The sequence below is a fragment of the Tetrao urogallus genome, assembly GCF_951394365.1.
Source record: "Tetrao urogallus genome assembly, chromosome: 5".
In the NCBI taxonomy this organism is placed as follows: domain Eukaryota; kingdom Metazoa; phylum Chordata; class Aves; order Galliformes; family Phasianidae; genus Tetrao; species Tetrao urogallus.
The window spans coordinates 1,060,554-1,084,366 of record NC_136818.1 but is presented as its reverse complement, the minus strand read 5'-3'; the positions used below and the strand labels follow the sequence as shown (position 1 = coordinate 1,084,366).

The 23,813-nt window shown below is 43.9% G+C and overlaps 1 protein-coding gene across 4 annotated transcripts in view; it reads left to right on the top strand.

Moving 5' to 3' along the window:
• Window positions 1–23,813, top strand: part of LRRC7 (leucine rich repeat containing 7) — a gene marked incomplete at its 3' end in the record, with an annotated part of 70,000 nt that overhangs the window by 29,335 nt on the left and 16,852 nt on the right. For 3 of the 4 annotated variants that reach the window (XM_079535600.1, XM_079535599.1, XM_079535598.1), the window contains exons 10-15: window positions 2,364–2,493; window positions 2,876–2,991; window positions 11,061–11,130; window positions 12,717–12,816; window positions 13,501–13,625; window positions 17,765–17,965. In XM_079535600.1, coding sequence (XP_079391726.1) covers window positions 2,364–2,493; window positions 2,876–2,991; window positions 11,061–11,130; window positions 12,717–12,816; window positions 13,501–13,625; window positions 17,765–17,965 — 742 coding nt within the window. Of the gene's footprint in view, window positions 1–2,363; window positions 2,494–2,875; window positions 2,992–11,060; window positions 11,131–12,716; window positions 12,817–13,500; window positions 13,626–17,764; window positions 17,966–22,701; window positions 22,801–23,813 lie in introns of all 4 variants that reach the window. The other variant, XM_079535597.1, reaches the window with a different exon arrangement.

Below are 23,813 nucleotides of genomic sequence, written 5' to 3'. Positions count from 1 at the left end.
GGGAATGGCAGTTTCCATAGCAACAGCCGGGACTGATGTTGGAAGGAAGATGGCTGTATACCACATACATATTAAGGTGCCTTAAAATATTGCAGGAGCATAAATGAAAAAGCCATGCCAATTTTGTGGGTGTATGCATAGAAACAGTGAAAATACCATAAAAGCACTGATTTGCTGAAGTTTGATCAGATACTGCATGATCTTTGGTGCAAAATTCCACGTGGTGCTGCTGCGCACAGAGCTTCCCTCTGCTGCCTCGGTGTGTTGCCTGCCTGAAAGCCACAGCTTGCTGTAAAACTCAAAGCAGGTCCAGGCCTTTCCCCAAAGCAACACAAAGAACCAGCTGCCTTGCTTTGGAGTATGATTATTCTGCCATTCCTGGAAGGTCTTTGATTCGATTTATAGCTTCGCATGACACACATCCCTTCCAGCAGAGAATTGCACAGTGAGATCTCCAGAGTAGAAATAATCTCTAACCTCCATAGCCAGTGCTGTCCCACTCCTGAGCCCATTCTATAGTAATATTCTCAGTGATAATTTTGTTGTTTACATGGCATCAGAGAAAATAGTGGACAGTGAAAACTGCAGCAACTGAAACCCGAGGTTTGGCTTCCTGTGATGCACTTCTTGTAGGGCTTTATATTGATGTCATATTAATGGGGTGCATTAAAAGTTGGCTGCATGGGTGATAAAATGGAAATCTGGTTGTGCAGCAATCGCTTCTGACAGTGAGAGCTGACGAGGCTCAAAGCTGTGTTGGACACTGCAGGAAAGTTGATGTTGTGTCCAACGTCACCTTTAGCAATTTTGGGAGTCATTTTTTTAGAAGCTGTCATGTCAGTATTTTCTTACGGATTGCATTGTTCAGGTTGAAGGGAATCCCATCTTTTTTTTCTTGCTTGGTATCTGTTCAGTACTATTTGTTGAGGATCCACAGTTGTGTTGTAAGAGATGTGTACTGCTGCCCTGAAAGGTGTGACTGCAGAACAGCAGGTTGATCACCCAATATTACCAGGTTATTTTTAAATGTAGCACTTTCCCTCACTTAATGAGGACGGTGTCTCCCACATCAAAATGAACTTCCTTTCTCTGACTCATCCACTTGGATAGTTTCCTACTGGGCCTCTTTCTCCATAATGATAGGCACGGTACCCACTGCAGAGTGTATTATTCTCACACAAAGATTAGCAATGTGGAGGAGGGAATTCTCCCTCCAGAGACCAATTTCCTGATGAGCCATGGAGCATTTCAGCACTGCCTGAGTCAGTGTTGTTAGCAGTGAACTGCCACCCTCATTTTTGGCAGGCGTGTTTGGAGCACAAGCCTGCAAATGGCATTTGGAGTTGGACCCGCAAGATGCTATGCTCAGCAGACTCAGCTTAGTAAAATACTTAAGTATATATTTATCTTTCCCTTGTTTGATAATATCAGAGGATTTACATAAAGGGCTTTAGGAATTGGACCCGGGGCAGGAGCCTGTATCCACAGGACCTGATTGAGTGCCCCTGCTTCTGCTTTCTGGGTATAAAGGTTGCAGCCCATGCAACTGATTTTTGTCTGTTCTTCTAAATTCAGATCATTCTTCTATAGATTTCAAGCCCAAGAAGACATTAAAGTTAATACATTACAGCTAATGAAATTTCAGCTAAATTAGCATGATTGGAATTATAGCAGTTATTCTCAACATAGCGTTCATCCACAAGCCATGGTGAATGGTAAATCACTTTCTGAACTAAATGCTTTGCAATGGTGGTTACAGATACAGCACACTTTCGTGAGGACTTTGTTGCTTTTGTTGTGGCCATCTTCATTTGTCTGCTGATGAAGTCACCAGGAGGAACAGAAGCTGAGAACATCCGTGCCAGACAATATCTTTCAAATAAAGTCAAGTCACTCTTGACCATTACAGTTCAGTGGATGAGAGCTTCCAGTCTCCATTAGAAGCAGTTGTCCAAAACTAGCTTTTCAATACTTGAGCTTTTCTGGTTCCGTTATCATCAGTAAAAGAAAGAACGCATGCATCTTTAATTGAACGAGCTTTCGAGTTGGACTTCCCTCTTTCATGCACGTATTTGGTATGAGCACCTGAGAGAAAAACCACAGTACGCATGGAGCAAAAAAGGGCAGTAGAAGTGGGGCATGGTGGCATTCTCGATGAGTCACAAAACTTTCATTCCATGGTTTGAATGAGCAGCAAAATTAATGTTGTTACTGTAGACTTCTTGGGAAATCTGTAATAAATCCATCTTCAGGGCACAATGGCTGCAGAATTGTGATGATTCTAAACTTCCAAAGGTTTTAGATGGCAAATTTTTGTTACTTAACCCCCACACAGCATCTAACAAGTGCGTTTACAATTTCAGTTTATCTTTATTAGAAGAATTTGACTGCAGCTGTAATGAGTTGGAGTCGTTACCTTCTACCATCGGTTACCTTCACAACCTGAGGACGTTGGCTGTGGATGAGAATTTCCTTCCTGAGCTGCCCAGAGAAGTGAGAAGCTGATTCTGTTTTCAAATTACGTCAAAATGTTTTGTGATAGGCCTCAGATTTCATCCCTGTTAAGGCCGTAAAAGCAACTAATTTACTGCAAAAGCAGTAAAGTGGTAAAAATCAAATTAACAATTTGATTTTTATGCAAAAGGGAGAGCGTTGCTGGGAAGCAGCAGTGCAGGTAGCAAAGTGCATCTCCCTGATGTTTCTGTCAAAAGACAGTGTTTTCTGACTCTGTTTTCTGTTCTTTATCATTTATAGGGGGGGGGGGGGGGGGGGGGGAAGATAATTTGGCCACCTTCTGATGTTGAGTGAATGATGATAATGTTTTTCAGAGTGAGTGTTATTATATCTTTGCTTTTTTTTTTTCCCATTCTCACAGATTGGAAGTTGTAAAAACGTAACCGTGATGTCCCTGCGCTCCAACAAACTGGAATTTCTTCCAGATGAAATAGGTCAGATGCAGAAGCTGAGAGTGTTAAACCTGAGTGATAACAGGTATGGTTCAGATCATGTTCCTAACTCGCGTTGTGAGAATATGTTTTAAAAAAATAGCTATTTCTTTTTAGGCATTTGTTAAATTATATTTCTATAATATATGCAGATGCATCCAAAACGTATAAAATTGTATTTATAAATACTTGAAATTTTTAAACTATAGGGAAAAATATCTTGATTAATCTTCATGGTTTGGTTTTAATTCTACTGGCATCCAAAGCAAAGTTGGAACGGGACAAGGATCTGACTCTCAGTGCTCTATCAGAGATGAAATGCTGCTTGCTTATTTTGTCTGCTGCTGTTTCCACGTGAAAGTGAGATATTTGGCTTTAAAACTGGATGCAGTTTTATAATTCAGTGTTGTGTGCCCTGATAAGGAAATTGTGACAAGCTGCTGTATGAGATCATTACATGCCAGCACGTGAAATACCACCCCAACTCCACCGAAATCAAAAGAAAATGTTCTGCTTCCTTCAGTGGGGCGAGGGTCCTGCCAAAAACCAACAGAACCCCACCAGGTTCTGTTCTCATGCACATGGCTGTTCTGAGAAATGCAGTGCTTACTGTGAGACTTTCTTGGTCTGCATCCTGTGCTCCGACTGCCATCAGAAATGACTTTTCCATGGAATTTCCAGATTCACGTGCTCCAAGAACGTGTTCATAGCCAGTGTGTGGACACTTTTCTGTTTCAACTAATTATCACTCGTATCCAGTAAATATCTGGGGAAGCACTTTGTGTACCTGGTTCAATTTACTGTCAGCAGTCTTGTTAAATTGAGGCTGACCAGAAAGTATAAAATCAAGTAATGTTGAAACCCCCTTGTAATACATCTATTCAAAATGGTTCGCTTAATTCCATTAGATCGTTTTCCTCACTGCAATTGTGTATCATAAAATACGTTATGTACAGACTGGTATGTAAAGCTAAACTGAGCTCCAGGTTTGTGGAAACCGCCCAAGTCCCAGAATCAGATCTTAGATCTTCTTGACCTTGGGTTTCAGGTCCCAGTGCTTTCCCAGGGATGTGGGTGCTCTGTCCCATCAGCACACCGCAGTGCTGGAGGTTTGTGCTCCTACCTGTGCTCCTGCAGCCTGAAGCTGTGTTTCAGGCACATTTTGAGTTCTTTCTTTTCCAGCATTCTCCCCAGCACAGCAGTCAGCTTCCCCACACTGTTCTGCATCCACCTGCCCTGTCCTGTCCTAGCTCAGTTTTGTCCAGACAGCTGGGGGTCCTGAATGCATAGGGATGCAGGTGAAAGCAGCCTGTCAGACACGTGATGAGTTTTCAGATGGGTGCTTCCAGTGGCAGCCCCACCTTACTGCACACAGCCAGCTGGAGGGGCACCAGGGCTGTCAGAGCACCTCAGTGTGCTTTGGAGATGCCAGGGAGCTGCAGCTGTCGTACCTTCCCTGGCACATCAAACCACTCTAAGCTGGATCTCGGACCTTTTTTTCAAACCTGTTTTTATGCCATGAATGTGTGTTGAGGAAGAAGAAAACTACTCTCTTTTTTTTTCTTTTTTTTTTTCTTTCTTCGCTTCTTTCTTTCTTTCTTTTTGCTGAGCCAGCTGCAGATTTCAGCCTATGACTACATCTGTAATTACTGCTTTCTGAGTGCTGTTACTGGGGTGACAGGGAGGGGGTGGCTTGCTGCTGGGAGAAGGCAGCAGAGGTGTAGGAGTATGCCAGGTCTCCTGAGCAAGCTGACCTGACAGCTGGCTGCCATGAAAGCAGCACTCCTGCCCAGCTGCCTTTTTCTCTGGCTGCCCAGAGATAACAAAGCAGTGGGATTTCCATTGTGGAGTAAACACTGAGACTGGCATCTCGGGGTGTTCCTTAGGCTGGGGTGTGGTGATCACTGTCCTTCCCACTCCCCTTTCTTGCTGGCTAATAGCCCTACATCTCCTTGTGCTTTCTCAGGGCTACTCAGAGAAGTGGCTGGGATGGCCTGACTCCCTAAAACTTCTAGAAGTGATCTATCTTGTTGTTGTGGTCACATTCTGACTTTCCCCACATATTCACTTTGCTCCCAGTGGCGTCTAGCAAACACCAAAGGCAGTTGAAGGTACACGGTGGCTGTGCACCAAGGCAGGAAGGAGGGGAGGGCAGGAGAAGACAGCCTTTCCTCGCTGGGGTGGGAAGCTGTTCTCTCAACTCAACCTGAAAAGCTGTGCAGTGAGTTGCAGCCATCAGAGAGCTAGCTGGAGAGTGGTCTGAACTAGAAGAGGTAGGAACAGTTGAATTATATCTCACAGAGATTCCCTTCTGCGGGGCCTAGGGGATTTTTTTCCTGCTTTGTTGACATCAGTTTCACCTGAGGTTGATTGTTGCCCTGCTGACACACTGTGACCATGCTGATTTCCTTTTTTTTGTGGAACTTCCTACCTTAGTGAAACGGATGTTCCAAAGTTTCAGCGCCAAAGAGTTTGCACAGAGCTCAGATGCAGTCTTAATGCTGGATCCTTCTTTATTCATTTGGTCTTCTCCATTTTCCGTTTTCATATGTATGTTAGCAGTAAGGCAATATCCATTTCTTCTTTGAATGAGTCCACGTATACATGCTAATAAGGACTGTACTTGGGCTCTACTTGTGGTTAGGAACTTTTCCATGTTATCATAATACTTTTGCCCTTCTGCTCTTCTTCAGATATGACAGAGAAGGTAGAGCACATCAGCTCTTTTCCTTTGAGCCATCGGAAGAAGATACACAGACGTGCAAGCAGAGCAGAAAGACAATTCTAGATCCAAGGTGCCTCTGCACTTGCTTTGTACTATGGCACGGAGCTCCTGGGTCAGGGGTCAGGCTTCTCCCAGGCTTCTTCCCTCCCTGTTCTGAGACCTGCTGAGCCCTGGACTCTGCAGGCTCTGCTGCTAAGGAAGACCCATTCACACTACATACTGCTCTGACAGAATCTTTTGCATGAGACCTCCAATTTTTACCCAAACCTTCTGAGGGTTGGCAGTCACTCCTTGTACTAACAACAAATGGGGATGGACTGTGCATATGATCATAGATTTCCTTTAGAATTTGTCTGTCCGTTCTGTGTGACTTTATTGCTCCTGACTCTGGAGAGGATTTCATGTCCATTCTGTTAGGCTGCTCGTGCAGCTTTGCATGTTAATTTCAGAGGGAACAGACTCTGCTGCTGTGACTGCCAGCCCGTGCTGGATGTTTGAGGATTGTCATGGATATATATTTTACAAAGGGGATGCAGTCTTTCACTGGGGATCTGCTCACTGCAGATTCCTCCTAGTGAATAACTTAGATCAGAGCCATCTCCTTCTATTTTGTCACATGCCAAATTTTACCTACAGTGTCTACAGCAGTGGCTGAACTTGCATGTCCAGTAGCCTCTTAGGTCATTGTCTTTATCCCAGTGACTTTCTCTGCTAGTAGCTGTGCTACTTGAGTGTTTCTTGTGAGATGCCATTTTTCCACAAAAAGTGTTCTATCTGGATACGTTCTTCGTGACATGGGGAGTGCAGTCTGGCTCCAGGCATGCAGAGTGCAGAGGTACTGGTGGCTTTGAACTTGCCAAAGTGCTTGGAACGTTGTCAGTCTGCTCTCCAAATGGTCGTGCATACAAGGTATGATGGACAACTTAGCTGTGAAGTAGCACGTGATGAGGAAAAACCCCATCCTTTGCACTGCCTGGAGCTCGTCTGCTTACGAATATAAAATACCTACGTTTTTCATGTGCAGGATTTTCCATTAAGTTCTCATTGGATATCTTTCAGAAAAGAGGCAAACATGACAAACAATACACTCAGGCTAAAATGAATCTTAATTTTTTTGTGAGCTGACATATTTTGCTCGAAGGTGGGTCAGTGTTTGGAGTCCCTCCCTAGCCTTTTTAATACTACGGTTTCAGCTACTACAGGTTTTCACTCTTGTTTTGTCTTCTGAAGGCCCTCAATGTTTTAAGATGGACCTTGCTCATTTGAATTGACCAGAAGCTATCTTTTAGTTTCAGGATTTTCTACAGGTATTCATATCATAACTCAACTTCAACCAGATAATTACACTCCAGCTTTTCTTTCCCATGCCTTATGCACTAAGACTGTATCTATCCTTCTCATCTCTGTAGCTGCGAGCCCTCTGTCCTTTTATCTTTACAGGTCCAAACCTTTTCATCCCTTTCACAGACTCTTCATCCCCAGGAAACGCAGCATTTTGTTGTTACTACATAATAAAAGGCAGTGGTGGACTGAACCCCAACTTGCCATCACATTGCTAAGTGGAGTCTAATGAGGGCTAGTGTGCATCTGACCGGAGCATAGGTGGCTTCACACACCTTCCTGTGCATTCAGGAGAGTTTTGATTCCATTTACCTGCAGTGCAACTACCTGGGGATTCATCCTTGCCTTTGCCAGGCATCTCTGGTGCTTCAAGAGCCAATGCACATCTGATAATGTAGTTGTGCAGTTACTGATGCATGAAAGATGCAGAGACTTCCACCGTGTAGCGAGTCCCTGGGGGGAGCTGCTTGGATTCGCTCACTGCTAAGAGTGCAGGTGGGATTCGTTCAAAGAAAAAAAGATGTCTTACCAGTAACCGGTGTTCTTCACACTGTGTAGTCCACAGATACATTTGTCTTCCATCTGCTTCTCCTCTCTCCTCAGAGTCCTTCCAGGTCTGAGTCCTGTGATTGAGAGGTAGAATTGTTAGAATGTACATTTGGGCTACACTTCTCAAAGAGCATCGGTTACTGGTAAGTAACCTTTCTTCTAGTTTTAGATTGTTCTTACAGAAGAGCTTAACCAGTCATCACCTTTCTGTATTTGCATTGCTTGTGCTTCTGTCCCGGGGTCACAGCTTGACTGCTACACTGAGTATCAGGAGCAGAAGTTGGATGAAACAAGCATAAGATCGCGTTGCGTTCCAAAATGTAGGACTGTTCCTTGGTGTATCTTTTCCTGTTCAGTTATTTGTACAATATTGCTTATTGACAAAGAGGTAATTGCTTCTGGCCATTAACATCCTCCAGTGTTTTTGTGAGCAGTAAATGAAAGAGTTAATATGAATTATGTTCTTTTGAACTTTCACGCTCTGAAAACCCTGCTATTATCCATTTGCTGAGCATGACCATGGAGAGCTGTCCCTGGCTGGGCTACTCTGAATTACCCCAGTGTCCTCATTCCAGCACATCATAACGCACTGATACAGCACTTCCTTGAGGCTGGGGGTCACAGGGTGCCAATAGCTTGGTGCTCAGGGATGTCCCTTTAAAAAGTGCCATTTTGCACATTTAAACACTGTGAGAAGGACGCGTGCATCTCATGCTTTAGTGGCTGCTGCAGGTCAGAGGTGTTTTGCTGAAAAATTGGTTGGTGCTTCAGAGCTCAACTTATAAGAAGTATTTCTGCTAATAACCTTTAAGCTTTAGCATGGTTTCATATGTACTTCAACCTAATACAAATACAGAAAATATCTGTAACACTGAGAGATTATTTTATGATCACATCTAGCTCATCGTACAACTCAGTTTAAAAGATTCCAAACTGAAGTTAATAGGGATTTAAAAATGGCAGAGAAATGAAACTTGTTTGTGGAAGAAAGTGTGTGCAGTGGAGTGTTAGACCCAGTGTCTGTGTTCCAGAGGGCTGGAGGAGTCCCTGCCTGCAGCCCCTGGGTGCCCCCAGGCTGCCCCCAGCCCAGGCTGCTGCACGGTGGTTGCTCTGCCCCAGGCCAGCAGCAGCTTCCAGCAGGGCGTTGTTGGCTCCGTAGTAAGAAAAGGTTCTTTTGGTACGGTGTAATTTGTCCCTTTACTTGTAAGTTAATTAATTTGACCATCTTCTCAATGAATTATCTATGCACCCATTAAAGTTTAATCTAGAATTGTGGATATATCTTCTTAGACTTATAAAACTGATTATGCATGTAGCTTTCCATGCTATCTAGTGAGATCTTTCAGTATTTAGTATAAAAGAAAAGCTCTTCGTTGAGCAGCACAGTCATAAACTTTCCATGTCTTTGTACTACTATCTGATTGCAGCCACATGTTAGGTGCATGGAAGCAGAGCAAACCAATCACGTTGTCTGTGCTGCTGAAAGGCAGAGGAGAAAGCCAAATCTTTAACTGAGGTGTGTGACTTACTTCTTTGGAACCAGTGGAATTATGCTGATGCAGGCCATGTGGGATCTGGCCCACAGTCTGGAAAGTAAACATAAGTAAATGTAAAGTAGATGAAGCTGCATCTATGCATAACATTGGAGGTGCTTTGTAACGGTGGTACGACCTCGTTTTGGCTGATGAACAGTTATGTATTTACCTTTGGTGGTCAAACTAATGCAGTGTAAGCAGCAAGTACAGCAGGCCCTGTTCTGAAGTGTGCAAAATGCAAAACCTTCTCTCTTGGTAATTCTGTTGTTCATGAAAGTCAGAGAGATGCAGCTGCGTTGTTACTGCAGATGGGGGGGAAATGTTGATGAACTTCACACAGTTGGAAAAGCAGTCATGAATTTAAATGTGGAAAAAAAAGTTGCAGTCAGAAAAAGAGGCTGGGTTTCATTTTGATGGCAGATTGTCAAAAATCAGTGCTGATTTTGGGTGCCTCCATTCACTGATCTCTGATTTGACATCTTTTCTCCTTAACGGCACCTCAGAATCACTTAAAGCAAGGTGTCGGGGCTTCTGGCCATTACAGATGAAAAACTCTGTGTTTGGTTTGGCTGGAAATGTAAAACCAGCCCGGGGACTCCCTTGCCACACATCATTTCTGCTTACCAGGTGTGTTCTCCCTCTGATACCCCTCACTCAACTGGAGTGAGCTGGGAGCAGCAGCAGCAACCTCTGCAGACGCTGCGTCCCAAAGGCAGAGCGATAAGGGGGTCACTTGAGAAGCCACTTCTTGTCTCTTTATACAGAAAAAAAGATCTGAGTAAAATGTCCAGATAACCACGATTGAAGAACCGTTATGCTAACTGTGAGAGCCTACTTGTCACCTCTGTGCATAAAGAACATCTCCGTCTGCGCTGTTCCAGAGATGATGTATGCATTTTAAGATAGCATTGAAAACTAAATCTCAGCAGGTTCAGAGACTCTTGTGGCATTAATTATAGGTTTAAACATGCAAGCACGTGTAAAAACACCCTGATCTATGCAGGTATTTCATAGCACACTGAGTATATACACGTTCATGTCAATTTATTTCATTTGTATAGGGACATCACCTTTAGGACAAGGTATTCTTATTGAAATCACAGTCTTCATGACCGTAGGGGTATTTCTGGTTATTTGCTGGTAGAGGGGCAGAGGGTTCTGCTGGCGGCTGCTTGTCTTTGCTGGAGGTTTGTCACTCTTTCTCCCTGTGCTATCAGTTCGCCTGCCCCTCAGGGAAGGGATTTACACCTCCTTTCTGTGGTTAGATCACAGTAATCGTTCTGCAGTCCTTCCTTTTGGCGGTCTGCTTCTTTTGGCAGCCCTCTGTAACGCAGAGCTGGGGAGCAGCAGCGTGTGACCAGGGCTGCTCTCTGCTTTGAGATGGGCTGCAAAGAGAAAATACCGTGTTCAGAACAGGGTGCTTCCTGTGAAAGCGTGGCTGGAGCTTCCACAGCCACCTCATCACCTGTTCCCTGCTCCCACATGCAGATTGTTTTAGGCAAGGTATTCACATATATCATGAAAAGGCTTTTTTTTTTTTTTTTTTTTTTTTTACTGTTTTGTTTGATTTTGCCGTTTAGGTTCACTGTGAATTTGTCTTATTTTGATTTTATACCTGGCATTTCTGCAGAAATGAATTTCCCGTTATCCTCGAGTAATTTGTGTTCCAAAATGTAACTGGTAAGTCAAAGGTTCCCTACATCACCTGTGCTGAAAGCTGGTAGGACTTTGCTATACGTCCTGCTGGGACCAAATCTTTTCTGTGTTATAGGGTGTAAATATCTCCCTTAATGTGGGAGTACTTAAAGAGGAATCCCCTTAGTAAAATGCTGTATTTTAACAAGATGTGAGAGAAAATAAAGATAAGAAATGATAGCACTTTTAGTCTGATCAAGCCAATCATGCTGTGTATCGAAGGAATTATGTAGCAGTGAGGGACTCACGCTGTTCCCTTCTCATTTACAGGCTGAAGAACTTGCCATTCACTTTTACTAAACTCAAAGAACTTGCAGCTTTGTGGCTTTCTGACAACCAGGTAATGGCTTCCAGCGTTCATAATTTCTTTAGTAAGGTACAGGGGCCATGAACGAGGTCTGTAGCCATACATCACTGCAGCAGAGCTTTAGAAGAGGTCTGTCCCAGCCCAGCTGCTACTTTCCTACCAAGCTGTAGGCAGTCCTGGCTGGCATTCATTATCTGGGTAAACTTGCCATTGCTGGGCTTACTGCTTGCTGCAAACTAGCCTTCTGTGCCCTGATAAAAGTGGTAAACAGGGATCAGAATTATCAAGACAATGTTCTGTAAACAGAAATCCAAGAGGCAAGGCTTTGTTCTCAGCCTTGCTCTTAGTTTGTCCCATTCCTTATTCCGTCCCTACCCCTCCATTTTTGTCTTCTGCCTTTTCCTGTCCATGCTTCCCTTCCTGCATATTTCAAACTCCAGTGAAGCCAGTGAGAGTTTAAATGTACAGAAGATGCACAACAACTCTCAGTCTTGTTTTAGAGAAAATTCTCACTTAAGTTCCTCTTAATTTTAGATATGCCTTCCTTAGTTCCAGGGAGCTCAGTTCATGTGGCATTACCATTAATTCCTTAGGTAACAGCTACCCAGCATCTGAGCACTAGAATAAGTCCCCATCAGTCCTGGCAGTATTGGTGGATAGGATAATTTTGCAGTTCCAGAATGTGATTAAGTGGAGACAAATTCAATTTGTACAGCTTTAGACAAGTTCAACATACCTAGCAGGTTTTAATAATTGCAATAAGTTCTCATAGTGTCATCTTTCCCACCCTACAATAAAGCCCAGCATCAACCATTACATCTCCTTAACTGAAACTGAGGAGCATACTGATGCTGCTGGGAATGAGTCCCTCCTGTATCTCTATGAGGCAGCCACAGGAGCTGGGGCCGTGCTGTGCTGCCTCCAGTATGCCATCCACTGAGGCAAAGCAAAGGGACAGCTGCATCAGTGCTTTGTTGCATTTCCCCTTCAACTTAGTTTTCACTTGTATGGCTAAGGAAAAGGCTTCAAGCTGAAGGGAGGGGAGACAGTCTGGGAGGATTAATACACAAGGATGAATAAATTTTCAAGCACTAAATTAGGATTCTAACTCTTATTTCCATAAAAAATGCCCCTACCCATCCACCAAACATACACTTCCAACTAAGCAGACAATGCTTTTTCAGCATTTTGACATTAGTGATCAGGTTTAGATCACCTTCTAATCCATGAACTGTGACAGTCGCTCCTGGGTGCTGCACTACAGCAAATCAATAACGATAGCCAGCTGAGTAGAACTCAGTGTTGCCTCCATGCAGCTGGCACCAGGAGCACCCTCACAGTTGCAGGACCCACTCCTTGGGCATCCTGGCTTAAAGCATGCAGCTGGTATTTCTGGTGTTAGAGTTCGTATGGCGATCCTGGTGGGAGTTACAGGCAGACTGAGGAATGGGAGAGGTAGAAGTGCCACCAAACACGGTTGGCTTGGCCCATGGAGAGGGTTCTTTCCATTCAGAATTTTGGTTATTCCTGTGTTTTCTGCTTGTTGCCTGCTAAAACTCCGTCCTGGCTAACAGACGTGCTCTCAGTGACCAGCTCTTTGTTTTGCCTTTCCTACGCAGTCCAAGGCTCTCATCCCCCTGCAAACTGAGGCTCACCCGGAAACGAAGCAGAGAGTTTTGACTAACTACATGTTTCCCCAGCAACCCCGCAGCGATGAAGGTAAAACACCATCAGCCTTCCCCCCTGAGGCAGCAGCAGGCTGTGGGGTCTGGTGGCTCAGCGGTGGCTCTGTGCAGCAGTGTCTGTGCCTCCTGAAGCTAGCAGTGTGCACAGAGCAGCCCATGTGCTGCCATGCACCAAAGGCTCCTGCTTCCAGCCCATTGCTCTCAGAGAGGAGTGGGGGCACCTCCTGGAGCCCCAAGGGCATCCGACTTGTTGGCCTGCCTGGGCTGCACAGAGAGAACAGGAATTGCCTTGGGCTGCGTACAAAATATCCACTACTGTTAATGTTTATTGAAAAAAAGAAAAAGAAAAAGGGGTAACAAAAGTGTAACACAGCAAGTTGGACACAGACGAAGGGTCACAGGGAGCAGAGCTGTGAGCCTGACAAAACCCGGGCTTGGCTCTGAAACCCCTGCATCCTACTAGAGAGCCTCCATGCTCCTCCTCCAGCTGTGCCCCAAAGCCCTCTTGCTCTCCACTATTCTCTCTGTGATCTGAGCATTCGCGTTTATTTTTAATGGTGTTCTTAGTTATGACTTCCATTGCCCCCTCAACAGTTTTGAGACAATGATCCAGCGTTTCAGGATCACCCAAGAGCTTCTCTTTTTAGATGATTTCCAGTCTTTGCTGAGGGCATTAATCTCTTGTTCTGTTGCATTGCCGCTTGCAATTTAACTGTAGATTTCCAGTCAGACAGTGATAGCTTCAACCCTACTTTGTGGGAGGAGCAGAGACAGCAACGTATGACTGTTGCCTTTGAATTTGAAGAAAAAAAGGAAGAGGAGGAAAATCCAGGGAAAGTTAAGGTATGGGTTTGTTTGTTTGTTTGTTTGTTTGTTTGTTTTGCATTCACATATTAGAGACAGGGTCCAAAATACAGATGCTGAATTGAACTATTTCTCTGTTCTGACTAATGAGAAAATACTTGGCCGCATTTCATAAGCATCCCTGTTTTCTCTGAGGTGCACAGAACTGGAAGTTTGCAGTTATTTTCCACACAGAATGACTGGGATATCAGAAATCAGTCCAGACCCATAGGCTGAGTGTTGGGCACCTAATGGGGCACCCATTTCATCACTAAGACAAAATGAACACAGAACGCTGGGGACTTGGGGTTACTCTCCAGCCACATCATTCTTTAGAAATATTTAGATCCCGTGGGGATTCTGTATTCCTCTCAAGGTGAAAGCTGATGAGAGCTGTTAATAATAAATATTTAATATCCCATTTAGATCTTGTTGGGAAAATTGATTTTTTGGTTAAATATTTTTCCTAATCAGGAGTTTTCACTTAACTCTTGCAACCAAATATAATTCTTATATATGCTACTGCTTTAATACTTTAGCAAAACAGAAAATGAATTAAAAAAGCAATCTGACTCACAATAAATAGATTAAACAGAAATTTTACCCCATATGAACTGCAGATTTATAGCTTATGTGTGGAAAGCAGAGTTCCTGGGAGTTTCACATTGTTCCACTACTTCTTGTTATAACCTTGACTGTGAGTAACATGTCCAGGTGTGCAAAAGTGTTCACAGAGAAATAGATAATTTTAAGATTGTAGATGGATTTAATTGTATTACCTTTTGTTTGCGAGCATCGTTTTTGGTATTGAAATGTAATATAAGAAATACATTGCGTAGCCATTTTGGTTTTAATATATTTCAGAACTCAGTGGATGACTGAAACCAATGCTTCCTTTGAGTAAGCTATTTCTGTAGACAAACAAAATCCTTCATTCAGTTAATGCTGTTCCTATAGTCGAGTTTGAGTGCTGCCATCTGCTGTGTGGGAATTGGGGAGGCAAATGCCGCTGAGCCCAGTGCCACATCTTGGGGTGTCCCAGAAGCAGCCCTGGACACACAACCCATCCTATGCCTGGGGATGTGCTGAGGACAGCCCACCCTGTCCTGTCCTTCTTGCTGGGATGAGGGGCTTTGCCATAGGGGTGAGCCATGGCCTGCAGGGCTGCTCTGTCCCCGATGCTTGGCTTGGCAGCTGAAGCCAAGGTGGCATTTACCCTTTGGGCCACTGTAGGGGAAGAGCCCAACACCAAAATATATTTTCTGGAGTTCTTATTTACCTGTTTGACTCCCACCTCTGGAGAGAATGTAAACCAATGATCAGCGCGAGTCTTATTTCTGCACAAGATTCCTCCATTTCCATATATAATCATAGAGCCATAAAATTATAGAATGGTTTGGTTGGAAGGGACCTTGAAGACCACCAAGTTCCAAGTAGGGAACATTTCCCACCAGCTCAGCTGCCCAGGGCCACCCACAGCCTCGGGCATCTCCACGATGGGGCACCCACAGCTCTGGGCGGCAGTGCTGGGGCCTCCCTGCCCTCGTGGGGAAGAATTTCCTCCAAATCTCCTCTCTTCCAGTTAAAAGCCATTACCCCCTGTCTTTAGCTAAAATTCTCTGATGAGAGACCCCCAGCTTTCCTGCAGCCTCAGAGGCCCTGGCAGGCTGTAGTGGGGTCTGCCTGGAGCGTTCTCCTCTCAGCCCCCCTCCCTCAGCCCTTCTCTGCAGGGCAGGTGCTCCAACCCGGTGCTCTCCTCCATGATGATCCTGGTATCTCTTCATCAGAGCAAAAATTTACCTTCTGGAGTTGACACCTTAGTCATGCTTAAAGAAGAGTTATTAAAGAGAAAGCTAAGCAAGAGTTAGGAGCTGATCAGGTACGTCCTTCCATCGGTGCATCCTGAAGAGAGCGTTTCTCCTCTTTTCTATCTCTGTGTGTACACCAGATACCCATCACTACCAGGGACCTTCATGGGATGAATTTGAAGGTTATCCCAAATTAGCAAGGGGTGGTTACCACAAACATTGTTTGCATTTTATAAAAGCACACGTGGTTTTCATTTTATGTATTTCATATTTAAAACTGACTTCCCATCCACGCTACATAACACCGATTTGAAGATCAACGTTATTCAACAAATTCTTCCTTAAAGCATTTTGAACTTTGATAATTCTCTTTTCAGAGTCGCTCTATTTTGGTGTCGCATTGACAGTTTTCTGTGTAGCAATATTTCTAAGTCAGCAATGACAATATCTGCTTTCTAGTGCATAGCACCCACCACTGCTGCCAGTATTTTTATGCTGTAATACGCCCAGCGATATCAGGCTCTTACTGAAATCCCTGTCTGACTTGCCTATCACATGCAAGTCCTTTAGTTAATTTCTCTTTGGCTAGTGCTTACTGAGGATTTGCTCTGTGACTGCAGTTCTATGCTTGTCTGTAGCTTTTGCATTGAAATCATGGCTCGGATTTTCTGAAAAAGCGATTGCCTCATTAGGCCACATCTGAAAATGATTTCTTTCAACCGTAAATCAACCACAGCCTTAGTAATGCTTTACAGACTTAATTTCTTTTTTTCTGTTGAAGTTCTTTATTAACATATGACATCATAGCCATACATTTTAACGTTTTATGTTAAAGTCATGTCAGAATCTATTATATGTAATGTTTATTCTACTGTGGCTCAGAATTATATGCTAGTATTTCATACAGCTTTATTTTCAAATCAATCGTGATTTTGCTTCCAAAATATTCTCACTGACAGACCATAATCATCTGAATCCAAAATTGCCCTTTTCCCACCTGTCACAGGTGTAAAATCCAATGACTGTATGGTGACCTATTAAAAGCAAGCTCCCTTTGCTCACCTCATGTATGCAATTGGGTAAAACTTTGCCGTAGAGGCTTCTGCTTACTTATCACACAGCAAAGACAGACTAATTTCAAATTTCACAGCCTCACAAGCAAGCTCAGTTATCCTGACACGCTCAGCTTGCTCTGGGAGCTGCCACTGTTCTTTGCTGAAGGAAATTCAATTCAGAGTTGCTGCGTTCGCACCCCAAGTTCAGCCCAGGAGAATGGCAGGTAGAGCCAGCACCTGCTGCGTCCCAAGGGCTGTGCCTGGGGTCAGAGCTCCTGCCTATGGAAGGGCAGAGCAGCGGTGGGAAGCCTCCACCACAGGCAGCGTGCTGAGGTCAGGCTTTGTTTGATTCCTCAGCATCTCTCCTCGTGCCAGGATGTGACGTACAGCAGACAAAAGAGGTCTGTGACACGATGGGGAGGTGTAAGGAGAGGCCAGCACCATGTAGTAGGTCTCCTTTCCTGCTTGGATCGCTCCTGGCCTGGTAACCTGCCACCCTGTCCACTCTGAGCAGTTTGCTGACAGTGCTGTGTCATGCCCCTCTTCTCCTGTTGCTCAATCCTGAGATTTTGTAGTGCTGTCTTCAAGCTGTGATTGATTTGGACTTGGATGACTGCAATATTTCTTTACTTCTGAGTGATAAAAACAAAAAGCTCAAAGTGTTGATTGTTGTAGGGAATCTGTAGGTCTGTCAGTCAAAGTACTGTTCAGTGTGACACGGGTTGACTTTTCTGTAGTGGTTTAAGTCTGTTTTCCTGTATTTCTGTATACTGGAGCAGAATTCACGTACTCGAGTGCATGTATGTACATTACACATCTCAAAGAGCAAATAGATCCCAGTAGATCAGATTCTGTTCTCAGCTATTATAGATAATTCTGATTAATTCTGTAATCTGAGCATAGCTCAATTAGTTCTGCATTTGCATCAGTATCGTTTTGGAGAAGTGTGATTTAATACGTTAGTACTCTCAGGCCAAGTACAGAATTAAAATGCTATACTCTCCCAGGGTGAAAGGTAGGCTTGCAGGGAAGCATGCCCATCCATTATTTTATGTCACTGGAATTCCATCATAAGTTGCCATAGTGTAACTGATTGCCAAGTTTGGTCCAAGAACTGAAGAATCCGTGAGGGCTAGCTGTATGTAACAGGCTACCTCAAATAGACTAATAACAATTTGAGGAATTTACACTTAGCCATAGTACTGTAACCATGGTTTTAGTTTGCATGCTGTTTTCATTTTGTATTTGTGCTTTAATTCTTTTTATGAATGTTCAGGTTGAAATAAATCTAAAACGTTATCCCACTCCATACCCGGAGGATTTAAAGAATATGGTAAAATCAGTTCAAAATCTGGTGGGCAAAACAAGCCATGGAGTACGGCCTGAGAACTCAGCACCAACCGCCAACACTGAACAAACTGTGAAAGACAAGTATGAGCACAAGTGGCCCATGGCACCAAAGGAGATTTCAGTGGAGGTAATGTAAAAGGATCGTTGTTCCTCTCAAGAGTTCAAGACGGGGTTTTAGTATAACTCCCTCAAATGCTGTGCTGCATCTGCTGTGAGCTTCTTGCCTAATGCTTCTAGTTTAATTCTGCGAAGTAAGCCTGGTTTTATACTGAGTTGCTCTTTCCTCAATGCTACTAAGATTTTCAGATTGCAGCTTTGATTTTAAATCTAGCTGGATCTGAATTTTTGTCTTGATATGTATCAGCTCTCTCCTAAATGTTACCGACATGGCCAATTGGTGAGAAAATGGAACTGACTGTGAGTTACGCCTCAGACTTAAATGTATCTCTGCAACAATATGTAAATGAAAAATCAGTTTGTTCTGTTGACAGTGCTACACCATAAGGTTCTGCTTCTTACAATCCCATTGCGTGTAATACAGAGCCAGCAAGCCTTGTCAAAAGCTAATGAAGCCAACAGAGGCGCCTCCTAACCGCAGGGAGCCATAGATCAGTGCTGCCCGGTGACTTCCAGTGTGTTGCACCACCCAGCCATGTGTGTTGGCCAGAAGTGGGACGGCACACATAGTGAGAGTTCTCTATTCTGACCTAACTGTATTTCATGAAAGGTAATTCCAAAATACTGCACAGACTTGTGCAAAGCTGACGTAAGCAGCTGCAGTTTGATCTGAGAGGACATCTGCTTATTGATGCCTTCATATTGACAGCTTACTTTACGTAGGTACGACTTACGCATAGGGGAAATTTCTCACTCTGGCAGTATTTACTGATAGGTTATAAGGTGCTTGGACAGGTCTACAAACTGTATTCTAACACAGAACACATGAACTATTTCCATCCTGTCAACGTAGACGTGTTTTTCATCCTCCTTTACTGCAATACTGGAGATGGTAGACCTTGCCTAGATGTTGGTTTCCCTAATACTTTAAAAGGGCCAGCAGCAAAATAGCTCAGCTACAGGAAAAAAATAGTGTTCTTGTCATTCAGACAGATAGCATCACTGGGAAGCTTTCATGGCAGGAAAGCAAGATGGTGTATCTGTGTTATTCTCTTTGGCATCCTGTGTAAAGATGAAGAAGGGGTGTCGAAAATGTGTGAATGATTTTGTGAATAATATTGGCATGATTTCAGTTGTAACATATTAAATAAAACATAATTAAGCTCCATTTGCTTTGCAGATAATTAGGAGACAGGATCTCAAGCCTCAAGTTAAAATACAGTTTGAAAATGCAGGTGTGTTCTGATAGATTTAGACTGAAGACAGTATCTTATAACAAGGTAATTTAATTTCAGGTGCAATGCTCACTTTTCATCCTCTGAAGCCAGATCGGCTGGTTTCTTTTCTGATCTCTCTTGGGTTTTCTTGCAATTAATTTACACGTGTGTCTTCACAGAATTGTTTCTAAATAATTAAAGGGAGCATCTGAAATGAATAACAAAGTACATTTCAAACCCCCTGCATCACCCTCCACCTTCAGTGATAATAAGCAATTTCTTAATTAATCATCAGTTAAAATAAGCCTGTTCATTGTCCTGTGTTTCATTGTGAAAGATGTGCCTTGTAGCCAAAAAGAAGGTTGGGATAACACTGTGTACCCCTTCCATGAGCGACAGTGAGGAATACCAAAAATTGGCAACTACGATCTTTACAGTTAATATTCTTGGTATGAATGGGCTGAGAAAATCATTGGAAAGAGATCTGCATGACTCTCAGGTTTCTGTTTTTTAAAAAAATCTCTTTTTTAACCCAGAGTGCAGCATTCCATCCCTTGTGTTAATTCCTAGCAGGTTTATTAGCACTGAGTAGAAAGAAGAGATGGTTTTCTTCTGAGTAATCTGCTGCAGATGCTGTGCTGGGTCTGCTGAGACCTTCATCTCTCTTCAGTCAAAACAAGACCTCAATCCTTTTAACTTCCTTCTTCCTTACTTGCTCAGCTTTGCGTTGTTTTAGGGGGATGGGAGTGAGAGAGAGAAGGCTGTTCTTTCTGTTTTGTGCTCAGCCAGATCTTCTAGAGAGTCTCTAAAACTCATCCTGCCTTTCCAGAAAGACTTTGCATGCTTTTATTTCCCCTGGGCTGCCTGGCTTCAGTTCATTCATTGATGTATCCGTCATGGGAGCTGTTTTCCCCTGAGATGCACAATGACAATCTGACTGGGAGGGCAATTTGTCCTGAAGGTTTTCAGTTTGTGTCTGCTTTTAGGCCGTGCCTTGATGGGCACTTTGCAACAAAATGACCTATATTTAACAAGGAGCCAGAAATATCTTCGTTATCGAGTTTTGCCATATGACTTCTCCATAGCACAGAGCATCTTTATTGAGGTTATGACCTTGGTGGCTTCCAGTCACAGAAGGAAGGTGATGGTGTTCTGTTCTGGAGGTCTGACTTGCAAGAGAGCTTTCTCCAAATAGGGTGTCAAACATCTTAAAGTTAATTCTGAGTTACTTTGACTCCGGCCTGACGTTGTCTAAGAGTCTGGATGTTAGAGGCATTATTCAGGACTGTCTCCAAGGTAAAGCCTTCCTTCCAGAAACTCAGTCTTGAGGCGTGGGTCCTGCACGAGGATTCAGGAGGTGCAGCACTGTGTCGTGGCACGCTGTGCCACCATATGGGCCTGGTCTATGCCTCATGGACCATACAAGGACTTTTTTCCAAGAGACTCGAGACTCTCTTTGTTGTCAGCAACCCCAGTGATATGTCTGCCCTCGGGTGCATATCTGTGTGGACTGAGAGCTGGTTTCCTCCTGAGATGGGAGAACACAGGGAGTGCAATTCAGAGCCTGAGGTGCTCAGGGCACCACTGGGCCTTCTGTCCTCACACTGAAGACCACATACAGAACAGAACAGGCCCATGGTTTATAACTTAGCAAGATGCTGCCAGGTCTGCCATCCTCTGCAGTTCATGACTAAGCACTGGCTGGTTAGCATCTGCAGGTTTTCTTTCCAGAATTCCGGCCATGTTGGCAAACAGGCCTGGCCTTTTGAAGTAAAACATTTTCACAATAAAAAGATCATTACGGACTTCGGCATCTTTGGCTGTAGGGAGTTCTGGTCACTGCTTGGATGCTGTACTTCTGATCACTGGAGCAGTCTGGGTTAGTGTGTGCATTCCTCCAGCTGCTGGCCAGTCCATGGGGCTGCAAAGCAGAAACATAGAGCAGAAACAGCCCTACCTGCCCATGGCAGTTGTTTTTCAGGACCTGTTATGTCTCACTGCATAGTGCCCCCAAAACTCCTTGTCCCAGTCTGCTCCTCATGTACTTATGTCACCAAATCAGCAAGCTCGTGTCTTCTTATAGAGCTCTGCTGCATGGGAATGCCTGCTGGAGATGGCTGACGGTGTGCTGGCTGCTGGACCAGCTGAGATGTGCTTGAGGGTTCCTTCATTCCCCACCTTCTGATCCCAGTTCTGCATTCAGTTTTCCTTCCACCAGTTCTGTCCCTTAGAGGGACTTGCATCTCATCATTACCCTCTGCGTGGGACAGCCCTCGGGTCTGTGGTCACTGAAATGGCCCTCCTGGGAGCTGCTGCTGTGGCAGGAGAGAGGCACAGATTAGGGGACAGATGGCAGATCCTCTGCTCTGCATTCCTGTGGGGTAATCCCACATTCTGGGGACTCTCTACATTTCTAGATTGATGGCTGCATTTTCTTTTGGTCAGTCTAGTAATTGCTATCAGCAAAATACTATGACTGGTTTTCACGCACAGCTTCAGGCAGGTTGCATTTTGTGGTCTTGCCAGGAGAGGACTTGTTAGCCAGGCTTTGTAGCTCTCAAGGGAGCCCAGGCCTGCAGAGGGGTGACCTGGGTGAGGGGCACAGCAAGGCTTTGTCCTACACACACACAGCTGGGCCTGCGCCTGAATTGGCCTCACTTCTATGGAAGGGGATTCGTCTTTATTCTTTCATTAAAACCTTAGTACAACCTGGACCAAGTAACCTTGGCCTGGATCTGGTTATTTGTTGCATTTGCTTCTCGATTTCTGTATGGCTGGCGTGGCATCTTTCCGATTGCCCCAGCTCTCAGCAGGTTGTTCCTCTGGTCCAGTGCAGGCTAAGAGCCCTGCACCATCGCCCCTGCCTTATGTGTGCTGCACCTGCACCGAGCCCCGGGCTGCTCTGCTCAGAGTCTTTCTGTTCTTTGCAAGCAGACCCTAAGAATGAGGTTATTTCGAAAATCACAGCTCTCTAGATTTTGATGTGATGTTTTTATGTTGTCAGACAGTATTTCTCTTTCCCGATTATTTTGCTGGTTTCTGCTGTGCGCTTTCTCTTGAGAAACAGCTCGCTGTATTTTTCTATCCTCAGCATATATCCTCCTGTGTTTAGTCCTGGGGAATAAAACACAAGTACATTCATCTCCTTCCTTTGTCCTCACAACTGATCTATCCAATAATACCTTTTATTTTCCATTAGTGCCCTTTTTTGTCCTTTTAAGCCAAGTAGTAGCAAATGGAATATGGTTGGGGTTTCTTACATCTTTCACTTCATGGCATGTTCACAAATGCCAGACTAATTCTTTCCAAAATGTACTGATTTTTGTTGGAACTGCCAGAGTGGAGGCTAAAATGATAGAAAAGAAAGAATATGGCATAGAAAACTTCATAAAGTCATATGCCTAAAATAAAATCTGTGTTCATCGTTATGTCAAAAATGGAACTGCTGGTTCATCCTGCCTTACAGCAAGTAGTTTTATTTTGAGCTTTTAACTTTTGAAAGTTTCATGGCACAATATTGGGATTCTAGGTGCAAGAATTCCATAAGAGTCACCTGTCTGATACAGACAACACTCATAAATCGACTCTGGACAGGAAGGAGAAAGAAGAGCGTACAAAAAGCTCAGAGGTACAACAAGAAATAAGTTTGAAGCATGCACCATGCTTCAAAAGTGGGAAATCTCTCTCCCTGAATGTATGCACTTTGTTACTTTTCAAAAGTCATTTTGCATGATAAGTTTGTTACACTGCAGTAGAAATGATTGTTCTGCACTGGAAAAAGGCTGTTCACTATTGCTAGCTTTGAGCTGTGTGCACACTGGTTCTGTTAGGTGAGAAATCACACGCACCACAAGGGATCTGTGTACATCAAGGCAGTAAAATCCTGCAGTATCCCAGCATGCAGTGTGAAGCTGTATTTGCATAAACGTTAGCACTGATGGGGTTGAGTTAATGGGTGGTGAGGATGCCTTCTCTTTTCTGTGTTGGTATGGCACTATCTCTAGTAGTACACAAAAGCAGAAGGATTAACATACCTGTTTTTTAAATCTAATCACATTCATCAAGAATAAATCACTCAGCAAATGCTTCTACAAATCTTTGTTTCCACTGCTGTTACAAAGTAGTTAATGGAGCTCAGTTTCCTCGAGGTTTTCTTTTGGGTTAAAATCAAGTAAAATTAAAAAAAATGTTTACATTTCAGTGATGCATTTTTGTTTTTGGTACTCCGTTTTAAATTCTCTAAATGTTGCACCTCCTACCTTTACTGACTCCTCTCTAAAACTGTGTGACCCGTGATCACTGGAGTGCCTTTACAGCTAAGGTCTGGGCACAGGACCCCCATCGTGTCTCCACAAGGGAAAGCTCCCTCCCAGTTACGTTTCTTCTAACCGTTTCCTTCCTCGTTTTCTTTACTAATTTTTCGTTTTCTCCTGGTAGCTCTCTAAAATGTCTTCTTTCTCACTGGGTATTTTCCTTCCCCAGCCTCCATCCTCTACAAAATCACGGCTCATCCTCCCACCTCCAAGCCGATGCATGTTTCTCTTACTCCTTCCCGCAGGGATCTTCCCTGCTGTTAGTTAGCACAGTCTTGCTGTACCCATCCCCACCAGTTCTCTCCCCATGATGTTCCCCTGATCCCAC